The sequence below is a fragment of the Chrysoperla carnea genome, chromosome 2 (genome assembly GCF_905475395.1).
Source record: "Chrysoperla carnea chromosome 2, inChrCarn1.1, whole genome shotgun sequence".
In the NCBI taxonomy this organism is placed as follows: Eukaryota; Metazoa; Arthropoda; class Insecta; order Neuroptera; family Chrysopidae; genus Chrysoperla; species Chrysoperla carnea.
The window spans coordinates 67,733,319-67,757,359 of NC_058338.1; the positions used below are offsets into that span (position 1 = coordinate 67,733,319).

The following is a 24,041-nucleotide window of genomic DNA, read 5'->3' on the forward strand; positions in this document are numbered from 1 at the left end:
CAACAATTAACTCAGTCAATTGTTTGTTTTCACTTGTTTTACATAAATTTTGCAAATTCGTTTCATTTCCACATCTTATTTCTAAGATGAGTTTATAGTTGTGGCACTCATTTTTTAACAGGCTAGTTATTTTCTTGAAAAAAATTGAAAATGTCAAATAAGTTGAAAGCAACTGTGTACGTAATTTGACAACAAGTATATTAAATATTTAGAATTAATAGCGAAGTGAAATGGTTTTGAAGGAATTTTATAATGCCATCGGTGTTCTAACTTGTAGATAGCTGGTAAACAATTTCAGAATTGATTTTTTTTATGGTGAATGGTTATAAAAATATTTCCATTCGGACAGAAAAATTTTATTCAATTGTTTGATTCCTATTTAAATTTTTTTTAATTAATGAAGGTACCACATACCTTGAACGAAAAAGTGCAGAAATTTTTGGAGTTCGATCCGCAGTTGATACTGAAATATTTGGTTTCTCTCGGCGCCACCCTTTTTTGGATAGCGAATTCCGTCCTATAAATGATATAGTATTGAAAACTAATACTTCCAACTTCAAACGTAGCATTGTCGAAACAAAATTTTTGTAATTTGTTCATTTGAATTAAATTTGTATAAAAATTTAGCAAAAAGATATTAATTCACCTGCCACAAATCTAACATTTCCAGATTTAATTTTATTCTTTCTTGTCATAAAATTTCGGGCATTATGCGGCCCTTGATTAACGTTCATTATTTACACACAAAGTTATTTTCAACAATTAATTCACAAGAATTTCTATTCAACAAGTTTTAACTAAACCAAAACTAAACTTAACACGTGAAAACTGAACAGTAACTTTCATTGATGTACGCAACTCTGCCTAAAAGCCATGACCAGCCATGACTGAAGAGTTCAAGCCAACATCAGTTCTAACCGTTTTTGAACAGATGGCAGAGTATTAAAAACCAAAAAAACAAAAAACGGTTACAGTTTGAATGAAATGAATTTGACAAATGTCAGTTGTTTTTAATTAAGCGTTTTTTACTAAAGTTTAAAAGTTAATAAAAAGTTTTTAAAACCAGTTTTATTATTTTTACGACTTATTATATGAATTCTCAATTATTTTAATATAAATGCTATTTAATTATATTTGTTTAATTAATAAGTAAATATTTGTGTAAACAAAATGGGACGATACGGTGTTTTAAAGGGTTTGTACGATGTTGAAAAGACAATAGGATGTGGAGGATTTGCAAAAGTAAAATTAGCAACACACTTAGCAACTGGAGAAAAAGTTGCTATTAAAATAATGGAAAAATCGAAATTGGGAAATGATTTACCAAGAGTTAAATTAGAAATTGAAGCACTTAAAAATTTATCTCATCCACATATTTGTAAATTATATCAGGTATGTATGATATACATGTGTATGTTTAACCAAAGTGGAATATTTTACATTTTAAACTTACAAAAATAAATGAAATATTATTAAATTTATGAAACAATATTCATAAAAGAATAATTCGGATCAAATCAATAAACATCGAACGATCGATCAGTGATTAATAGTCCAATTATGAAACTAAAAAAATGTATGCACTTCATACTATTGAGGGGAGACAAAAATCGTAAACATCAAATTTAGATACTCGATTTAACTAACGTGGTACTAACGTGCGTTTAGCGTGAGTCTCGCGTAAATATAATTTGGTGTAGATTATTAGCATGAACAGAATAATATCTAAGTTTTTTGAATCATAGGGTTTTTTGAACCAAAAAGCCAAAAAACCCCGTAGACCCATGATAACTTGACACCATTAAAGGTATAGTCAACCCGTGGGTCAGTTAATGAAAGCAATCACAAGGATAATTTATTAATTTTTCACCAACTCCAACAACGGATTTTTAATCTACGTAAAATACCTTAATATTTTTAACCTGACGTTCTAGGAGCTTTTTTAAGAAAAATCTCTAAAGATAGCGTTAGCGTTAGATAGTCGTTAGTAACACGGTAGTTCGAATATCCTTACCGAAAAAATTATGTTAATTATCTGTTTTGTAAACGAAAAAATCTTAATAATTTGTTAAATATTTTTCCCACCTTTCTTCATTTTCATAAAGTATCCAAAAACTCGATAATTTAATTCAGCAAGTACAACTTGGTCTTTTTAAGTTTTGATCGAAAATCGAAACACGATTGAGATAATTGCGAAACTAAGAAACAACGAGTCATTTAAATTATAAATAACGAAAATCGTATTTCATTTCTAAGATAGATAGCCAAGAATTTCATCTATTATATAAACTAAATTTGTTTTATAGGTAATAGAAACAGACACACATATTTATATGATAATCGAGTATTGTTCAGGCGGTGAATTGTTTGATCATATTGTGGAAAAAAATCGTTTAACAGAATCAGAAAGTCGAAAATTTTTTCGACAAATCGTATCAGCAGTTGCTTATTTACACAGCTTAGGTTATGCACATCGTGATTTAAAACCCGTAAGTAAATTTCAGAGAAAATTTCGCACAAATCTGTTCGTTTGACTTCAAAGAGATAATGCCTATACATAAATGATGTTAGATGAAACCCCTTGAAGAGATTTTGTCCCGATTTAATCTAAACTAATACCAAAATGGTCTTGTATAGATGAATTTAAATGTTTTCATAATAAAAGTATAAATAGTTGGAAATAAAGTAATCCATTCTAGAATTGCTACTATATCAACTGATGGCCCAGTAATTTAATGTAGAGAGATTTATTTATTTTGTTGAAAATAAAATAACACTTCAAATTTAACGAATTCTTTTTATTTGCTTTCCCATTTGTTACATTTGTAATATGTTGTGACATGTTTCGAATTTTGAAGCCATTTTTTAAATATTAACGGATACTAAAATCTTGATCTCTTGATTTATGGAGACTTAGAGAATCTATCTAGAAAATTGTTAAACATTGGTTTTTTGCTTACATTCTAGGAAAATGTATTATTAGATAAAAATGAAAATTTAAAATTAATTGATTTTGGTCTTTGCGCACGACCAAACGGTGGAATGGATTGCCCTCTGTACACATCTTGTGGATCACCAACATATGCTGCGCCAGAGTTAGTTTTGGGTAAAGAGTATTTAGGATCCGAAGTTGATGTATGGTCAATGGGTGTGTTATTGTATGCGCTTCTGGCGGGATATTTGCCATTTGATGATCAAAATATCGAAAATTTATACAAAAAAATTTTGGTGAGTATTGTAGTCTTTAAACCGGGGTACATTTTTTGGAATTAATAGCCTTTTGAATAATTCAGCAACATTGAGAAATCATGCAATTTTAGAGAATGGATATTTTTTAAATCATTTTAGACATTCCTACCAAATATAACACAAATTTTCAAGGGCTTCCTGTGTTTAATATAAAAAAAAACGCATATTACTGAGTTTGGTCGGAGTATCTAAGGCCTATGCCCCTGTACATTTTTTAAATAATTCCAAAATATGTACGCCTTATGATTGAGTGATGATTATAGGAATTATTCAATTTCAAATCCGAATATTGTTTTGCAGCGTGGTAAATATGAAGAACCTTCATGGATGTCACACCAAAGTAGAATGTTAATCAAATCAATGCTACAAATCAATCCGAAGCAGCGTATTAAAGTCACTGAATTATTATCACATCCATGGTTAACAATTGGTATATTGAATCCTGTTGAAATAATTACTGAACGTTCTGAAAAAGTATGTTATTTTCAAAAAACTATTAATTTTGCTTTGTTTTATATTATTCGCATACATAAATATTTATATTCATTGAAATCTTACAAATAAAATACTTCGTTACTAATTTTTTAAAATTAATTCGTCGTAATCATTTAAAACGGTTCTAAGATGATTTGATGATGCTTGATCGTGATACACTTTTGGCCATGGACTTGTGGTATTCGTTATAGAAAATTTTGTCTATTTATTTATGTTTCATTTTTTACTACTGGTAGTATTACACATCAAAGGTTCGAAATTTGGAGCAATTTTAATGGTAGGCTGGAAATAACCCCGAAACAATTTAGTTTTAGTTTTCGAGGGCATGCCACCATTCAAATTTACTCGAATTTCGAGACTTAACGAAACTTAGTATTCCGACAATATTACTAAATACAAAGCTTTAAAAAAATCGTTGACCAATCACACTTAGTACCGTCCAATCCACATTTTCTTTTTTGAACAGCTTAAATTCAGCAGATAATTCTGGATAATTTTCAATGTCTAAAGAGGGTGCCTTGGGTGGTGGCATGATCAAATTTTACAAATAAAGCTATTGCAGTAACTGTCTCGGTGAGGGGAGGAGGAAACGATAAATCATCATCTCGGCCACTGTCCAACTCTCTATGACAACCTCTCCGGCTTTAAGCCCGTTGATGTCAAAGCACTCCTGCTGTTCTGAACAACTCCAAATGATTCATGCCATCAGGAGTAGTGGCTATGGATGGGTCAATCTTTTTTCGGTATCATAACGGACCCTTTTGCAGCGTTGCCAACCCAAAATCTGTCTAGATGGTAGATATGACTTAAAAAGTTAGTACTATTCAGCAAATCCTGCTTAAAAGTTGGAAGATTTAATCTCTTTTTTTTTTCTGCTCAATTTACTATGGGGCCGTTTTGTTGGTTTCGGTCGCCTTGTTCCAAAACTAACTAAATGCTTCATTTCATATTTTGATTAAACAATTTAGAATTTTTGTTTTCAGTAAGTGTTTAATTAATGAAAAGGCGATAGAAAATTCTATAAAAAACAAAGAAACATAATATTATGAGGCATAAATATAAGCATTTTCACGGAATTTTATTAAAATTTTTAAATTTCTGTAAATTAAAAAAGTTGGTCGATTTTTTTTGCGAGGTAGTAGATTTGAAACAAATACTCAAAGTTGATAGATGTATCTAAAAGTTCGTAGAGTTGGAAACGCTACCCTTTGGCCCAAGTGTGTCCTTCCCCTTTACTGCCACTCTAACTTAACCTAATCTAACCTATGAAGCTTAATAATAAAGGAAGTTAACCAAAGAAAAACACCAATTTTTTTGATTTAACACTTTATTTTAAATTAAGGAAATTGTCAAATCATGATTATGAAATAAATTCATTAAAATATTTGAATGAAGCAACTCTCTTACAAACAAAATGAACTGATAAATTAAATTTTGGATTATGTAATGAAGTGTATTTAAGGCACGATTTTTCCAGTATTCGGTTATTTCCTCTATTCTTAACTTTTAAACAAATTCTGATTGAAAATTTTTAACGATTATGCTTACGAAAAGCTTTATAGTTTTCGAAAGATACAATGTCAAAAAGAAACACTCTTGAAGAAAAAAAAAATGAGCCCAATCTAAATTTAAATTTTCATAAACAATATAATTTCTTTACAAAAGCTGTTTGATAAATTTTTTATTGTTTTTTCTTTTTGTTTTTTAATAGGATGAAGATTGTGTGAATACAATGGCTGCTAAGAGCAAAACAACCTCAGATCAAATGTGGTCAAAATTAAATTCTTGGGCATACGATTATGATACGGCAACATACTTGCTACTGTTATCAAGAAAACGACGAGGTTTACCATTAAAACTTTCAAGTTCATCAAGTTTAAAGAATTGTGATACCGATTCAAAAATGGTAAATAATTAATTTTTTACATTTAGTGAAATAATCCTAAGTAAAAAAAACTCACAAAAAATTTTTTTTGGAAGATAATCCTACTAGTTCGCAAGACAGCACCCTTTATGTTAAATTGCCTCCTTTTCGCGAACCTACCAAACTTTTCTCTACGACTTTTTTCGAAAGTGTTGCATTTTCAAATGCGCATGATAACGTTATATTTATGGTATCGGTCTGATAAAACGCAGCAGGAAATTTGTCGGACAATATGACCACTTTATAACATTAATAATTATTAAACAATTCATCAAAAGTCAACTATTGTATTGAAAAACAAAAATACTTAAGTACGGCATGTTCGAGCTGTTAGAAAAGCTCATCGGTGTAGTATTTTTTGAATATGACGTTATCATGCTCATTTAAGATGTTCAAATCATTTAACAAAAAGAGTGCTGTTTCGTCGCAGTCGGGTGGACGACTATAGCAAAAAAATCCGATTGATTTACTAACTATTCAAATGAATGAGAAATGAATCAGATATTCAGTTTCCGAATCAAATATTCAAAAATATTTGTGAATAAGGTAAAAAAATTTTAATATTTTATTCATTTTAATTTCAACCTACTCAAAATTTTCATTCATTTCGATTCAAACTTATTTATTTGGCTTCAAATTTTTTATGAGTTTGAATAGAAAACTTCCTTCCCTTCATCGAAAATACTGAATAATATCTTTTGTTTATAGAAAAGAGATATGTACAGTGTCACACCACCGAGCCCACCACGAAAAGTCAGTATAAATATTCAAACATCGCCTGATACACCTCATACAAAAACGTATAAAGAAAATCAATCAACTAAAGTGACACCAACAGTATTAAGCCCAAATGAAAACTTTATTGAACCTAGAAAACCGTCCAGTATTCGTAAGCCATTAAAACGGATACGCACACCAAATTTGGATGGAGATCATTCACCAAGTAAGTTTCTTTTAAAAAAATTATGCTTTTTGTATTTGAATTTTCTCTTAATTTTTAAAAACGTTCATAATTACGTTCATAGTATCGCTATATTTTAACAGATGGAGTTCACAATGATTCACCAAACCTTTATAGTTTAGTACTTTCAAACTAGATGGTACACTGTGCAATACTATTGTTAATTTGTATGAAAAACTAGGATAAAAATAAATAATATATTTATTTTTTGTAGAATAGGATTCAAATATTCATGAAAAATAAATAAGGTATATACAGGTTGTCCCTAAAAGTTCTTTACAACGCCTATGATTTTTATATTTTTTAGATTTTTGTAAGTTTTTAGGTACAATCCGTTACCTAATCATAATAACTGTTCGAAGTGCCCACACGCATACAAAGATTTACACGAAGAATAAAATTATAATGAATTCTCTGCAAAACTTCTTCGGTACCTCTTAGAGTATTTGTAGCGTCTTCGTTTTTTATGATAAAATGATTTTATTCTTAATCACTCAATTTTTTTTTTTGAACTTGAATATTTTCTACGTTTTAGATCAGCTAGTTACAAAAGCGTGTTTTTTAGACTATTATTTATTTAAAATTATTAATTGTTGATTCAAAGGTCGAGATATTTTTTTCGATTAAGATTCAGCCAAGTTTATTTCTTATGAATGCGGAGCAGCGGAGCACCTTTCTCATCTAAAGAAGAAATAAATTTCATAAAAGACATATATGTTTTCTTACAAAAACAAATTTACAAGAGTTATAGAAATTTTTCGGATTGCACTGACCTCCACTAGAATGAATGTAGCCACTGCAGATAGAGCTAAAATTGAAGCTCTTTCACCCTAAGCTGTTCATTAGCCGCTTAGGGAGAATGGTATTAATTGTAGGGAAATTAATCTTTTAGAGTTGTAGTGCGAGATGCAATTTGCCTTATACACAGACCGGTTTTATTCCGAAAAGTATGTCTGGACTCTAATCCTGGCGCAACTCACATCAATTGTTATGATTCCTTTAAAATACATTTCTTGCCTACTTCGATAATTCTTATTCTTGTCTATGTCGAAAAATAACGATTGGTTTTGGGATTCGTAAATTAGGTCTGATCACCCTTTATACTAACGATAAAGAATACAAAATTGATAAATGGCTTAATGCAAATTGTTGGAGTAGGCTAGAAATCTACTTTGAAGGAATCGAAAACATTAATGTGCGTTGCGTTAGAAGTCCCGAATGATAAATGAGTTATACTCGAAGATTTGTATCACTAACCTTTCTGGAACTTTTTCCTTCTAAAACATGGTTGAGAATTGTCTTCAGAAAGCCCGTGTTTATTTATCCTTGTATATAAGAATATTGGTTTATGTAATAATATACACAGTGTGTCCAATTCATTTGGTACCATATGGAAAACTTTTTTATTATTTGTTTTATGAATAAAAGTTGTTGAAAATAAAGAGGTATGCATGACCTAAAACGAAAAAATTATATATCAATTTCTTGCATTCTTATACGAAGTTTATCGAAAAAAATTACTGTTAGATATTCAGTATTATCCATCTACCATGAAAAAACAGACTTTGTTATTTTTACTAATAACTCGTCTCTGCAGAGGCGCCCGTAGACAGTTTAAAAAATCGGCGTCTCCTGTAATAAAAACCTATCAATAAAGACCTTTTTATACTTCCTTAGTTTCAAGTTCTTTATTTCTCAGAACCTGTAAATTCTCGTTTAAACTTCCCCGAGCCGGAGAACTCCCGCTCGGGGGCTGTTTTCCGGCTCAAGCGTTGTTAAATAAAAACGTAGATGGATACATTCATTAAAAAACACTTTTCTAAATCAACAGAATACATCATTACTAAAATACTTGCTCCATTTTGGACTTCTTCAGTGTTCAGATTGGTCAAACTGCTTAAAAACGAAAATTTACTGTAAAAATTTCTGTAAAATTATCGCCTCTTCTGTAGTTCAATCACAATTCTGTCTATAATTACTAGATATATTGTCATTCTGAATGTTTCCCGACCAGATAATGAAGAAGTAATATCTGTGGCAGATTAATCTGCTGCGAGCTTTATCTTCCGTGTTTTCTTTGTGTCCTTTTCATATTCTTGGCTATTGAGCGTTCCAAGGCTTGCTGTGCATTTTTATTAAAATTTTTCTTTTCTGCAGAAATTATATAAAAATGTTAATCACAACGGACTGGAATTAATTTTATGTTTATAAACTTCAGCGCGCGCCCCTTTGTAACTTCGTACCTGTAGATGCTTGCATACTTTGCTTTATGGACAATCTGTCTCTGCTTCTATGTATTTAGCATTGATAATTTATATGTATTTTTTTTCAGCCCCAAACTAAAACACAGGGGTGTTATAAGTTTGACCGCTATATTTGTGTCTGTCTGTCTGCCTGTGGCATCGTAGCGCCTAAACGGATGAACCTCTTTGGATTTTTTTGTTTCATTTGAAAGGTAATTTAATGGAGAGGGTTCTTAGCTATCTTTTAACTGCAAGTTTAGGATTTTGTACCCGGAACAACTTAAAAATTGGGCAATGGTCCTCAAAATCGATTCAGTTTATAGAAGGCTCTAAGGAAAATGGTAATTTAATGGAGAGTGTTCTTACATATGTTTCAAGTGCGAGCTTAGGGTTCTGTACCCGTAAAATTTGTCGGGGGTTTGTTTAATTTTGTAAATTTCACTTGTTATGGTAGACGGATAATATTAGATATCTGACCGTAGTTTTTAATAAAAATCAACTCTTCCCAATAAATATTGCCGAACAACAAATAATATAAAAATTTTCCAGTGCCGACTTAATTGGACACACTGTATATGCTTGTACTTTTAGTTGGTTCATTTTAAATTACAAAAACAAAACTTTGAATGTGTTTAATAAGATTCTTAGTTTTACGAATAAGAAAATATAACTCTCTGTATTAGATAGTTGTGAAAATGGGATGAACTTTTTCTTGTAAGATAAGAGGTTTGTTAAAATATTGTACATTTGTTTGTATAAAAGTGGTCTCTTGTGTATAATTTTATTTATATACTAATATACTTTAAACATGTATACCTTCACTAAAAACTTGTGTGTGAAGTTTTACACTGTGACATAAATATGTATATGTTACGATTAAAGTATTTATATTAACCGGTAAATATTAATAATCAATTAGAAATTACCCAAAAATGTGCTCTATTTAAACAGATTTACTCTCTTAAGGTAGTACCAGCATGAAATCACTTTTCGACAGATTTGGCCGAATTTTTTTTCTCGGGTTTATAATAGCTTTATTTATGAATTCCTAAAATTTCATAATTTTTGACCGTTTAGATCGCGAGATATTTAAAGACAAAGTTCGCGATTTTGAGGGTCATGTCCCATTTAAAGCATGTAAAATGTCCGGTCTCTCCAACTATTTTTTATGATATTATTATATATTGAAGAAAAAGTAGAAAAAAATGTTTATACAATACAATTCTAAAAAAAAAATTTAGAAATTAATTTTCACTTTCGAGATATTAATTTTGACGTAAATTAATCGAAATTGGGACGTTGGCATAATTATTTCCCATTTTAAACGGTCAAAATTTCTGAAACTTTGGGAATTAATAGTAAGCATTATTAAATTCTTAAATTTAATTTTTCGTTAAATTCTGTCGAAAAAAAAATTGTACCATTGCTTTAACATAGAAACTGCAAATACCATGCTGGAACATCCTTAAGACAATTTGTAGAAAAAAATTTGAATTTTGGATAAGTTATTAATTGCTAAACCATACGTATAAAATAATTTAAATAAATTGGCAGTACTTAGTCGGTGTGGTATTGAAGTCGTGCGACCCCTGTAGTCCACACAACTAACTTCCCAGAGGGGAAAAAACATTAAAAAAAAGGTCCTGTTAGCCTTCATAGATTATTCTTCGAACATTTACTGCAGCTTATGATGGAACGATCATTCTCTCCATAGATAAATGATGTGTTTTATCCACTTTTCAGATTCTGTTTATTAAGTTTTTTCCAGTATTATTATTACCATTAAAAAACGACTCAACTAATTCTGCTGAAAACTCTTTCAGTTCTTAAATACGCGATTATGCGTAGAATAAGCCCAGTCACGTGTTAATGTCATAACTGGTTCACGAGATAATCTAGGCGAAAGATCCGAACGAACATAGGTACATACGCACACACACATGCATACACAGACATCACATTGAAAAGGTTTGAGTCGGATATTGCGGCCTTGAAACTGCAGAAATATGTAAAACTGTAGATTTTCAAAATCGGCCCCATTATATTAACTTCCTCCTCTGGAAAGTTAAAAATTTGACGAAGATTATATTTAGATAATCAATAAACAAAGAGCTTAAATAAACTTCACGAAGTAAAAATATGAACCATTTAAACTCTTTAACTTAAACCCTTAGAAGGTTATATTATGTAATATTTCCCTTGGGTTTTAACTTATCGAGATTCTACTGTGGGCTTTTTTGGGTAGGTACACTTACAGAGATAAAAAAAATCAGAATTTTCTATTGTCTTTGTTTTTGGAAAATAAGAAGCAGAAGAGTAGTTCTCGAAAAAATCTCTACAAAATGTATGCTTCCTACTAACGGAGTACTTTCGGTAGTGAAAAATATATTTGAAAAAATTAAAATTTATCTAGAAATTTACTTAATATTCTGATAATACTACATTAAAATTAAAAGTCGTAATTTTTAATCTGCATATCACGTGACCTAAAACACGAGCCGCCATAGTGTGAAGTCATATAGGCAAAAATAATATGCATTAATTACAAATTTGTTGATGGCTTTCATAGTAATTGTAGGTTATGTCACCATCAAATTTATTTACACTTATAATAATTACATACACAACTGTTGTTTTTATCAATATTACGTGAGCAAAATGGCTGACAGCGTTTTTGCGAGAATAAAAAAGGTTTAAAATTTAATTAAATTTTATGGCATAAAAGCGTGTTTATTTTGCCGAAATATATATTTTTTTTGATTTTAATTAAGAAAATCAACATTTTGAAGTACTTTTTGAAACATAGTAGAATATTCTATTTTGGTAAATACCTATATCGATAAAAAATTGAGAAAAACTTGTTGCTTTCAATTTCGATAAAACTCAATACATAGGGAAAATTTAGCCCAAAAATAAAAATAATCGAGTCCATTTGATGATTATATATATAGTTTCTTTCGAATTTAGGTATTTTCTATATTTTTGCTCAGGCTAATCCTGCAAGTAGGTTTTGTTTCTTGTCTTTTACATTTTAGCTTTACACTCTGGTGTTCTGTGTGGTCTTGAAGGTCACTGTTACCAAGATTCGATGGTAAATTTAACTTCCGTGAGAACATTTTTGGTTCTGGAAATAGAACATTCAAAGAAAAGCATTTTTTCCCCTAAATACATTGATATATTTATTGAAGGTAATATTTTCGATATGAATTCTACGTATTTTAGTTGCAAAATAAAAAAAAAAACAACCTTTTTAAAAATAAAATAACAAGTAACAGTGAGTGGTGCAGCAGACCGACTGACCACAGATAACAATAATGATGAACACAAAGATTTGAGACGTCAACTATTTTAAATGTATAATATAATTTAATAAAAGGAAAGATTGCAAGATTGAATGAAACGAATGAATAAATGAATGACTGTCAGCTTAAACACTTTCAAATGTCAGCAGTGTAACTGTTCCTGTGTGTTATAAAAAAATCCTTTTGTTATATCTGTTATGTCCAAGAAAAGAGATATCCGTAGGTTATATAATAATATTTGGTACATATAAATTTTTTTAAATAAAATGATATTGCAGGTCTGTATTTGAACAATTTTTTCGATCATCAAGTTTTTTTCACATAATGTAGCTCTTCTCGTCTAGAGGCGGATTTAGGCGTAGGCCTAGGGTGACAACATTTAAAGGGGCACCGAAATTTAAAGCAAATGTTAACGTTGATTTACGAAGACTAAAAAAACACTTACTGCGCCTAATATGGTTAATAGACCTTCATTGATACGCGGAATAAGTTGCAACTGGTATTATCAGAGTTTTCTAGTATTCACCAATCTCGGCAGTGACAAATTTGACACGTACGTAAATTCCACTTTCAGTCTTGTTTACATCTAGATGTGCTCCATTTATTGGAACATTTTACATCTGTTTCTGCAAGTGAATTTCGCTTTGGAATAACCACTCTTCGGCTCTCAAGTAATTCGTTCCGCGTCGGATACTTAGTTTTTTCGCGTTAAACCCTAGATCATACGCGTCGCCATGGAAGAGACGCGAGAGTTAACAATAATTACCTGCCTCTGATTATTTCATCCGCGATTACTTATCTTGATTTATAGATGATTGTTGACTGTCCCAGTATATTTGCTTATATTCGCTTAGGGAAGGTAATTGCAGGGATAGAGCAACTCCTTAAGGAGCAATTTCACTGTGGCAACACTGAACGACATGTGGCTTGATACTTGTTTCCTAATTTTGGCTATTGTAGGCGTCCGACAATGTGGCACAAAATTCAATTAAATATCGGCATTGTTGCTCCACATTGCATGTGCTTTGTCATACATGAGTGTAGCATGAGTCTAAAGCGATTCCAATCAGGCAATTTCAGCTTGATACATTTTGTCATTACAATCAGTCGCGATAGCGGCTTTTTTGATAAACTTTGATCAAGAAATTCAGTATAATTTGTACAAGTTGGTTGGTGACGATGATGCTTTGTTTTGAAATTTCACACGGATGAGTAAAGAAGATTTTCGGTACTTTTTACTTCAAAAAATCTGACTATGAAAAAAAATTATAATACCAACTTTCGGGAAGCAGTAACACCTCACGTGAGATTGTTAGTGACATTGTGATATTTGGCTATGGGTGATAGTTATTCACCGCTTATGTATCTGTTTCGAATATTCGAGCCAAGCATTTCTAGAAAATGAGCCACTCTTTTTTTGCCTGCGATGAAATGCTGTCCGCAAATACTTGATTTTTTGTTACCTCCATCACAGTAAAATTATTTTATTTAATCGGTAATTGTTTTCCACTTTATCGTTTTAAATTCTTATAGCTTTGTATTAAGCAATGTTTTTATTCCATAATACGGGGTAATTTTGGTAATTGACAATAAAAGGCAAAGTTTTTTCATTTATCCACTCCATGTTGCCCGCTACAAGCCGCACCGATCCGTTGACTGTTGGTTAGACGGAGGCACTGTTTGACTGCTTGAGTCACGCCGAGAGATGACGCAAACGACAGACAACAACAGTTAACTTGAAGCATGCGGCAAGGAGGTATATTTTATATCGCTATGTGTTGCTTCTATGGAAAGACTGTGTGCAGGATGCGTCAATGCCGCATTTTACATGTTGCCTAAAAGTTGCCCTAAAAGTGAAATTGCGCCCTTAGCCCGTTTATTTGATCAGCAAAAGTTTGTTTAAATGAGACTCTGCCAAGTTTTCTTACCAACAGTACATTATAAAATACTGTAGTTGAGATTGGTGGTGTTTGTTGAATATGTCGATGGACAGTTGACCTCACCTTTTTATTACGATCTTTTTTCTTTCTTTCTGTATTATATATTTTGTTACAGTTTATGTATGTTATAATTTTTATTATAATAAATCTATTGAAATATTAAAATATAATGATTACATACCATACATACCACCGTGGTCCGTATGGTTTATTATACAAAACATACAACTCTTTTCTTCAGTTTGTACAGCGTTTTATTTAAATGTCAATTATAAATCAATTCGTAACAACAATCATTTTATACTAGCCGATACCCGCACCGCTTCGGCAATACCAACTTTAAATTAATACTCTTACTCTCCCTTCAACAACCAGTCTTATCTCTATTCTTTGGTTAACAAGACGATCTTCGATCTTATATCTTGGATTGCTCGCAATTTATTGTAAATATTTAGTCTAGCAGTATAATAAGTATGGTTAAAGTAAATATTAACTGCGAGAAAATGTGGTTTAAGGTATTTCAATAACAAATAAATGAAAATGATACAAAACTTTCTTTATACGAAACATCCTTTTATACGTCTTTTGAAAAATTCATATTGCTTCTCTAAAGTTCTTAATTTTGGTATAATTTTAAACCTTAAAACTAGAGGAATATTGATAACAGTTTTTTATGTTAATGGTGACATTTTTAAAAGCATTTGTTTACTAAAAAACATTCATTACGGTTTCTTCATATACCACCATGTAAAAAGGGCTGATTTTAATAATTAATTTATCGTAAACCATACAGAGAATTGACTTAAAATTTATCCAGAAGGCGTATTAAATATTCATTAATTGACAAAAAATTTCACTTTTTTGGTTACACTTTTGTTTTAGTATCGAAACGCCTCAATCAATATATCCAGTTGACAATTAGCGGGACGAGATAATACATTCAGCTTTCAAGTCTATTCATAAGCTTTTAGACAAATTAAATTTCAGCAAAATTGGTTCAGTAGTTTTTGTGTGATTCTCAAAAATAAAAACGGACAAACAGACAGACAACAGTTTTATAATACTTAAAAAAGATAAAGAAAAGATATATTCTACATATAAATTCAATCTTTTTTATATCTTCAACTTATTGATACTTATCATATTGATATTCATTGACAATTTATCGGAAATTAAAAATTATGGAGTGAAACTCTCACAGACGATTTATGCACAGGTACAAGCAGTTAATATGGCAATTATAAGCAGGTTTTAATCTTAAAAAAAACCAGCAGTGCTTTATGAAATGACTACACCATTAAAACAGTGGGCTATTTTTAATTAGACACATATACATTTGAATAGTAAATTGCTATGGTTTTTGATCCTGAGTAAAATGAGTTGATAGAAGATTAGCTTAAAATAGATCATTTTTAGTTACTCAAGTTTTACAGCCTGGAAAAGTGAACAAATGGATTTTACACGAATTAAAAAATACTTCTTTAATAGAAAAAATTTTTATAACAAAATTTTAGGTATTTGTAAAACATATAGGTAATGCTATCTGCCGGATTCATTCACATTGGAGTACCACAAGTATTATTTTAGGACCTTTTTTTATTTATCTTAATTGTGAATAGTCTGTCCTCCAATTTGCTTGATGCTTTTATACCTTGTGTAATGTTAACAAAGACATTTTATCTCTCCAGGCTTGCGTCTTTCTATTGTTTATTATTATACAATTTCTCAAATTTTTGGGTTTAAAATCGATTCAGTTTTTTGAGAATAATTGATTGTTTTTACTGTATTAAAATTAGTTTTAAATGGTTTTTGATATTATATATCCTGGAGATTTGATACAATTTAGAAAACATAAATTACTCTCCGAAATACAATGATTTAAAAGTAAAAAGCAAACAATTTAGCTCTTTTTTCACAGTAGTTAGTCCTGAGTTGGAAATAATGTGTTTATTTTTTTCTTGAAGATTTGTAACTAAAATTTTGGTTTGGAACTTACAGTCTGCCTTTTTTTAAATCACACCACCATATAAACAATTTCTAGTTTCTATTTTATTTAGTAATGGATTTGGTTTCGAATATCACGCAATTGTACAAGTAGAAAGTAGAGTAGGATGCCAATTCCCGAACTTCGATTGGGCTGACTTTTATTGACCTATAATGGCTTGATTTTCGCCTGTGCTTTTATTGGCATTATGAGTATGTTTTTATTTTAATACCTTCGGACGAAGAAATAAAGCACCAAAAACGGGTCAACTGCCGATTTCGTGAGCAGTAAAACGGATCGTGATGTTATTTTTTGCATTCGATTTGTGAGAGCGTCTACAAATTTTGTGAAAAAAGGGATGAGAGAGAAACGAATAACTAGAAAAACCGGAAACTAGATATCGATGGAAATGAGTCTAATGTTATTGAGCACCAGGTAGCTCGGGGCCCATTTTCATAGTAATAATATTCGTGTTCAACGGCTCCGAAAACCTCCGAGTAACGAGTTTCGACGAAATATGTTACATATTCTCGCAAATTCCAAGAGACCAGGTGTTTATCGCCCGCCCTGGACATTAGGTGCCTCGGGGCCATTTTAGTTGTGATACTCGAGTTCAGCGGCTCCCAAAATCTCTCAGTTACAAAATTAGACTCATTTCTATCGATATTTAGTTTCCAGTTTTTCATTTCTCTCACATCACTCTTCGCTGAGTTTGTAGACGCCCTCACACGACTTGAAATTGAGTGACAATTTAGATCGCGATAGTATTTGTCTCTCCATTAATTGTAAATTTTCCACCAGAAAACCCATCTTCAATTTGAAATATATGTTACAAATTAGATTAGCTATTCGAAAGGGGCAATGTACACTTATTAAATAAATAAAGACGACATTGGAATTAACAAATTATAAAGTTTTCAGGTTAATAAATTTCTTTTAACAACATGTAATATGTGTCCTTAATATTTATTATATTGTTTTTGGTACCTTTTAAATGTAATTCTGAAGAAAACTTCTTGTATTACAAACACTAGTAGGTTGTAGTAAATGTTATTTTAAAATAAACCACAAACCTGAAAATTAACACTGGATTTTATATAATATAGGTTTTCGTGTGTTATATAATAATGTTTTGTGTGAATCCTTTTTACACCCTTCTTTTGTTTAAAAGATTTTCTTCTTAACTTTTATAATGAACATAAATTATTTTTGCAAACAACTATAAAGAACTCTTTTTTTTTCTGGTGAAACAAACCCAAAAAGTTTTTAGATAAATTATCAGTTAGAATTTTGTTTATTTTATTATATAGAGTGGTTCCTCAAAAGATGAGATAAAAGGAATATTTTTTAAAATGCCTATTGTGGTTTGAAAGATTAAAAGGACAAATTAAAAATGCGATTTTCCTTTGACTAGAAAAAAAACATTAATAAAATAATTTTCTTTTGCAGTTCCAACAAAAATTACTCCTGGCAAAACTGGCAAACCTACTGAAAAGTAAGTAAAATTAATCAATTTTTTCCTTCTCAAAATTTTTATCCATATCATAAATGAGTAGTAGCGTATCTAGAAATTTTTTTAGGGGGTGATACTGTGTTTTTGTTTTATAAAACATTATTATGGTCTAGAAAAATCGAGAAAAATGCTTTTGATAGATTGGCATTCATCCATGTTTTTTAATTTTTACTGTATACCTAGATTTCGATGTTTTGGAAAATGTTGCAAAATACCATTTTATCCTGGCATCACTTAATCATTTAATCAGTGTCTGATTGTTTTCTAATTATAGTATACGTATTGTTTCTATTTTCCTTATCTTACATTTAGTCTCCACCATAATTCACCCCTTTGGTTCTTAAGTAGTCCATCGGCTTTGGAGCTCACTTCTATGTATAATGTAATATGTCTTAAAGCTCAATCCCACCATCTAGTTTATGAAAATTCGAAAATTCGAAAAAATATAAAATTTGATAATTAATTTAATCAAACCATATCATTATTTATAAAATGATATCAAATTTATTTGGATTAATTGCGTGATATTTGAAAAAAAAAACAAACAATTCTTATTGAAATAGTATATATGATTATGTAATAAATGGTTGTTTTATATTATTTAAGACGGCTCAGGCTCCTATAGAGGGAAGGGTGCAAATTTTTTCTATGCAATCCTTCCTAAATACGTCACTGTACATCCTGTATGTTCCGCTAGATATCTAGAATTTTTTTTTTAAAAGATATGATTATTTTACCAAGGAGGGTTATATGACACTGTGACTGTTGGTTTGTCAATAGCTAACAGAAAACTGCCTAAACATATTGGAAATAAATTAATTTTTACAAATTTAAGGAATTTTTTGCATTTTTATAGTATTGTTTACATATGTGCGAACTCAGCTTTTGGTTCCATGAGGGGGAGGGGGCAAAACAAGAATTTTAAATCTAGGTGGAGGTTAATCAGAAATATTGTTTGAACATATACTACTATACTTCAAGGAAAGAATAAGGAGGCATGGGACATACCTCTTTATTTTTCAATACAAAAAATTCCCGCAGAATAATTTTAAAACTTAAATATGACGGCTTTTTGATGTCATAGACCACCCATACCATTATAAATAAATTTGCAGTAATTAGTACTTGGTATGAGTTTTGTTTGTATAGAATATAATGTGTAATATAGATTAAATCTAAATTTCGCATATCTCCCTTAAAATGTGTAGCCGAACTAGTGGTTACGGTGTTTACGATCATACAATACTCGTATACTTGTTCACTTTACGGCACTAATTTAAATTCGTGTTCTGTTGCAATCTCATACCTCGTAACATATATATGTATGCATGTAGTACAATATTCATATACAAGTTGCGTCATTATAATAGATACATCATTTGATACATATCTTCGGGGTCGTTGAATAAGTGACCGATAAGTGATAAAACACTCATGAGCTAATTTAATCAAAAATTTACCTTACGGTTTTCAATTTTATCGTCATAGTTACCTCTATAACTGAGACAGTGAGTGAATTTTATATGCATTAACCTCTTTAACTGGGAACTGAGATAACATCGTTTTGTTTGTTTTTACTTATACTTATTATTATTCTACCCGCAAATTCTGCACTTAACTAATTTGAGCCTCAATGACCTTCAATTTTAGTTTTGCTTTACTATGATACGGATGTTTATAGGAAATTGCCGAAACAAAGACTCAAATCGTTATCAGTACGTGAAAAACTGAAGTTAATATCTGTTTATGTGATGAAGTGGGAAGACACGTGATGAAGTTTGTGTCGAATATAATGTGCCAAAATCTACTCTTAATAAAATTATTCAGAATAAAGATAAAATTCAATCACAATATTCTGAAGTACATGGAAAACCATAACGTTTACGTTTATCAGAATATCCTAAACTTGAACAGTATTTGCTAACATGGGTCAAGCAACTTCGTAACAAAAACGTTTCGGTAAGTGGGCCAATATTAAAGAAAAGGCACAATATTTTGCGCGAAGACTCAAATATAATATACATATTATTATAATATTGATTGGAAATACGTTATTTTATTTAATAATCGCACTTCTGTAACTGAAATGACCAGGTTTCACTGTAATATATGGCATTCCAAAAATAATATTTGTTGATAATCATAGAACGCAATAATAGTATTATTTTTAAATTTACAATAACTCTTTCTGCCTATAATCATAGATGGCTTTACAGTGATCGTTTTTTCATCTAAATGACTTGTGAGAATCTAAAACTTCTGGAATTACGAAATTAAAAACCGGCCAAAGAGTTTAGGGTTTTCATATTTTAAATCGCATTTATTTCGAAAGTATTCGATATTTGAAAAATGGTTCAAATAAAAAATGATTATTTTTTTATGAGAATTTAAAATGTTCTATTATCTTTTATCAGTTTGGTATAGAAGTTGACCATTAAACGACCACGAAAACGTAGGTCAAAATTGAGATCAGAGTAAGATGCCTCTTTTCATTAGCCTTAACCAGGTTTTTTTGAATGTACCGATTAAAATGAAGCACCTTGTATACTCAGAACATAACATATACAGAGATATTTATACTAAAACCATAGATAATAAATATTTATATTATACTATAGATAGGCATCTCTATCATCACCAAGGAAACTTGAGATTTAGTTCTCACTCTGTTCACCAGACAGCGCTTCAATCAATTGACCGCCTTTTTTAAAATACTCAATGCCAAATTTAAATACAATTTAAATTTTTACTTTTTTTTTGTTTTACTGTGTTAGAACATGTTTTGGTATCAAATTTTTATTTGAAATGCTATCAAATAGCTTTTTTCCAAATCATGTGCTTAAAACAGTAAAACAAAAAATAATTAAATATTTTAAAGAAAAAAAAAACGCTTTTAAATTATAAAATAAATTTATTAAACAACTAATCTTTTATTTTTGTTTATACTTTTATGTCTAATTTTATATTTCTTATATTTACGTAAAGCTAATTTTTTAATCCTATCAGTAGCAAATCTTAAATCTATTCCCCTCAAAATATTATTTACATTCCGAACCCACACCCTTGTATAAAATAAAAACATTCTATTTACAAATAAAAATTTTAAATCGTGTTTCTTACAACTAAAATTAAAACTAATAAATGTTTGCATCCGTGTTTGCATTTTCCAATCTATTAAGATATGTTTCATTTTTATCTTTCAACTTTCGAGCAAGTTTTAACTCTATGGTTTTGTTTTAACATAGCTTTCGCAATATGGTAATATTTTCTTGCTGTTTTCGATAGTTCTTTCACCCTTCTCACATTTCCTTCTTTTAGTAAATACATTTTTTTCTTCAAATCTATGAAAATAAAATATAGATTTTTGATAAAATAGAAAAAAAAGAAACAAGGTTGGCAACAAACCTATTTGAAACGCAGGTCGAATTTGTTCTTCTTCGATATTTATGGCCATAATCTTTCGACTCGTAGAAGCAATAGGCGATCCTAAAAATTGATCTCATTTAAATTTGCCGTTATTGATAAAAATTAATTAAAAATTTTTTCAACAACAATTAAAAAACTCATGTTCTATATATACATAATATTATGATTTTAGGTATCAAATAGTGAAAAAGTACAAAAGCTCCTAAATTTCAATAACAATTCCATTTTTTGTGATTTAATAAAGTATAATTGAATCCAAACAGATTGTAAATGAGCACAAAATATGCCTTCTCATGAAAAATCATACAGAATTGGATGGTGGCTCGCTATCAAAAGTTCTCCTTTAAAATAAACGCTAATAAAAGCTAAATTTTCCAAACGTTTAAGGAAATAAACTTGTGTTTCATGGCGATTTATTCAGTAGACATAACAAGTTAAAAAATTCATTATTGAATATTTAATATCTCTTTAGGTTTTATTTTTATTCTCATAACTATATTTTTATATTTACTTTTTAAATTATAATTGTTAGTATCTAACAATTAAATTCACTCACCAGGTCGTTTTGATGCAGTTTTGTTCAAATTTATGTTCGAGGTCTCTGCATGTAAAAATTGTGAACCTAAAATAAATAAAAATTACCTTATAATCAAATTGTGTCTACATTCGTGGGTTATCTGTAAGACTTACTTACAATAATAAATTAAACATATTTATTTAAGGATTTTAACTTACTACTTAAGTGGAGGCTAGGAAAAGCATTAGGCTTTAAGTTAGTTCGCAATTTTCCTGTTGAAGCCTGGAGTTTCATTTCGTCGGCGAAATGTAAATCGCAGACACGATAGTTTTCACGTTTCAAGTATTCGATGTCCGTTCGACCAATCGCTATTGTCCAATTTTTAAACTTCTGAAAAATTAAGTCTTTCAAGATTATTTCTATCCAAGTTAACAATTTTTGTACTTACCTCAAAATTCTTAGGAATCACATGTAAACTAATATCCTTCTGTGTTTTTACACAACCTTTCACACAACAATGAAAAACCATCTTAATATTTATTTAATTTTTAATTAATATTTTATTTGACACTATTTCAGATAAATTTTTGTATTAGTCTGTCAAATTTGACCAGGCAACTATGATCAAAATGATTCTAGAAATTTAGAAAGTTTATGTGATACATACAACGTTTTTGTAATATTCATTGCCTATACTGTATAAATTAAGAACTTGATCTACAGTAGTGAAATCTGTTGAACAGAGTGATAAGTTTTTGGAACTCACATGGTAAAAACAGTTCAAGTTTCTTATCTATATTATAATTACTTGTCTATGACTAAAACGTTGTTACCTCTTGGTTGTAGTAAATATAATACCTATGTATTTTAGGTAATGGTGATAATGTACAAGTAATGGGCATTGGTGCCAATATTTTGGTTATCTTTTCCTTAGGTTCAGTTCAGAGAAGACGGCTTTCAGTTTATAATTGTATATACGAAAAATTTTAATAACATCTTACAACTCTGTATTATAGAAGATCGTCATATAGTGAGTTCTATGCAAACCTTGTCTTAGAACCTCTTACTGGACCATGTTTAGTCCATACATTTGGGAATTATCTAATTTGAAATAGATAGCCTCAATAACTAGTACTGGAGGAATAATATTAAGAAGGACTTACTCATCAAACCTCTTATCTCTTGGCTTAAAAATTAACAATCTCGGTCGATTGTCTTTTAACTTTTACATCTACTTCCTCTTGAGCAAAAACATGCAACGTATCGAATCCTCTTCTACTTTTCGTAAATTTTCCTGTCTAAAAGTCTTCAACTTTTGGGCATTGAATTTATCAAATTTGTATCAAACACTCATTACTTATTAATCGACTTGATGTAGGTATCTACTATCACAAATGCTAAAACATGTATGCATAATGTTGTGTTGTTGAGACTAGAGAGTACTACAGTACAGTACAGTACAGTACGTAGAATATTTACCACCCAATCGACCTGCAGAGACCAAACAGCCAACTCTACAACACCATCTATTTATTCGTATACATATATAAAGTTAAACTATACTACTTAATAAAGGTCCTAGCATGTATTATGTGATGCGCTATCATCTGCTGGTCCCTAAGCACTAACCAATTATATATGCAATGCATATTACATAAATGTATACAGGATGGCATATTATATAGATACGTGCATACTAATCCTTGAGATCTTTGATGCTCAATTTTACTCACTTGCTACATCTGTGGTATCTTTTTCAGACCTCTTTCTTAAGAATATGTGTCGTAAAAACTAACAAAGTTTTAGAGATTCGAAATTCCAAGACTCCGTTGGCTAAGTCAAATAGGTAATATCTTAACAAAGATCAATCTTAGATGGAGGCAGGAACGTACTTGTGGTACTACAAGACAGATATGGTCTGAGTACAATCGTAGGCGTTCCAAAGATCTTACATCGCTTGCAAGAGCCTTCCAGGCACACTAAACGCCTGGTCTTTTCAGTGTATCATGATCATTGCAGGAGCTGCCACAGTGGGGAGGAGGAGGAGAAGATAGTGTCTCATCTTCTCTGTCACTATCCAGCTCTTGCCATGAGAAGATGGAATAACTTGAGCCAGCCTTTTTTTTGCGATTTCTCCCACCTAAAGTCTGTTGACGTCAAAGTACTCTTGTTATTCCTAAACAGCTCCAAACGGTTTATGGTGTAGTGGCTGGAGGTGGACTAACTCCTTCTTTGACATTACAACGGACCTTATGGTCTAAGTGTGTCCCACCTGGGGACAGCCATTCTAACTTAACCTAACCTCGGTCAAATAACACCACATCAAGTTCTAAAACCGATTTACCCATTCAGAATAGAAGGTAAGGAGTGCTTAGATAGACTGTGTATCCGCTGGAATTGTAAAATTTAAACAAATATAATAAAATGGCAATCTTAGCCTACGAAAGGCAAAAGCGTCGATCTTAGCCTACGAGAGGCAAAAGAAGT

At 30.5% G+C, this 24,041-nt stretch overlaps 1 protein-coding gene across 1 annotated transcript in view; it reads left to right on the forward strand.

Annotated features, from left to right (window-relative positions):
* The first annotated feature begins 1,112 nt into the window (after positions 1–1,112).
* Positions 1,113–24,041, forward strand: part of LOC123291837 (maternal embryonic leucine zipper kinase-like) — a 44,375-nt gene continuing 21,446 nt past the window's right edge. Inside the window, exons 1-7 of the mRNA XM_044872264.1 lie at positions 1,113–1,392; positions 2,307–2,489; positions 2,968–3,228; positions 3,550–3,723; positions 5,456–5,650; positions 6,377–6,611; positions 17,548–17,593. Of these exons, the coding sequence (XP_044728199.1) occupies positions 1,171–1,392; positions 2,307–2,489; positions 2,968–3,228; positions 3,550–3,723; positions 5,456–5,650; positions 6,377–6,611; positions 17,548–17,593 (1,316 nt within the window). The 5' untranslated portion in view covers positions 1,113–1,170. The remainder of the gene's footprint in view (positions 1,393–2,306; positions 2,490–2,967; positions 3,229–3,549; positions 3,724–5,455; positions 5,651–6,376; positions 6,612–17,547; positions 17,594–24,041) is intronic.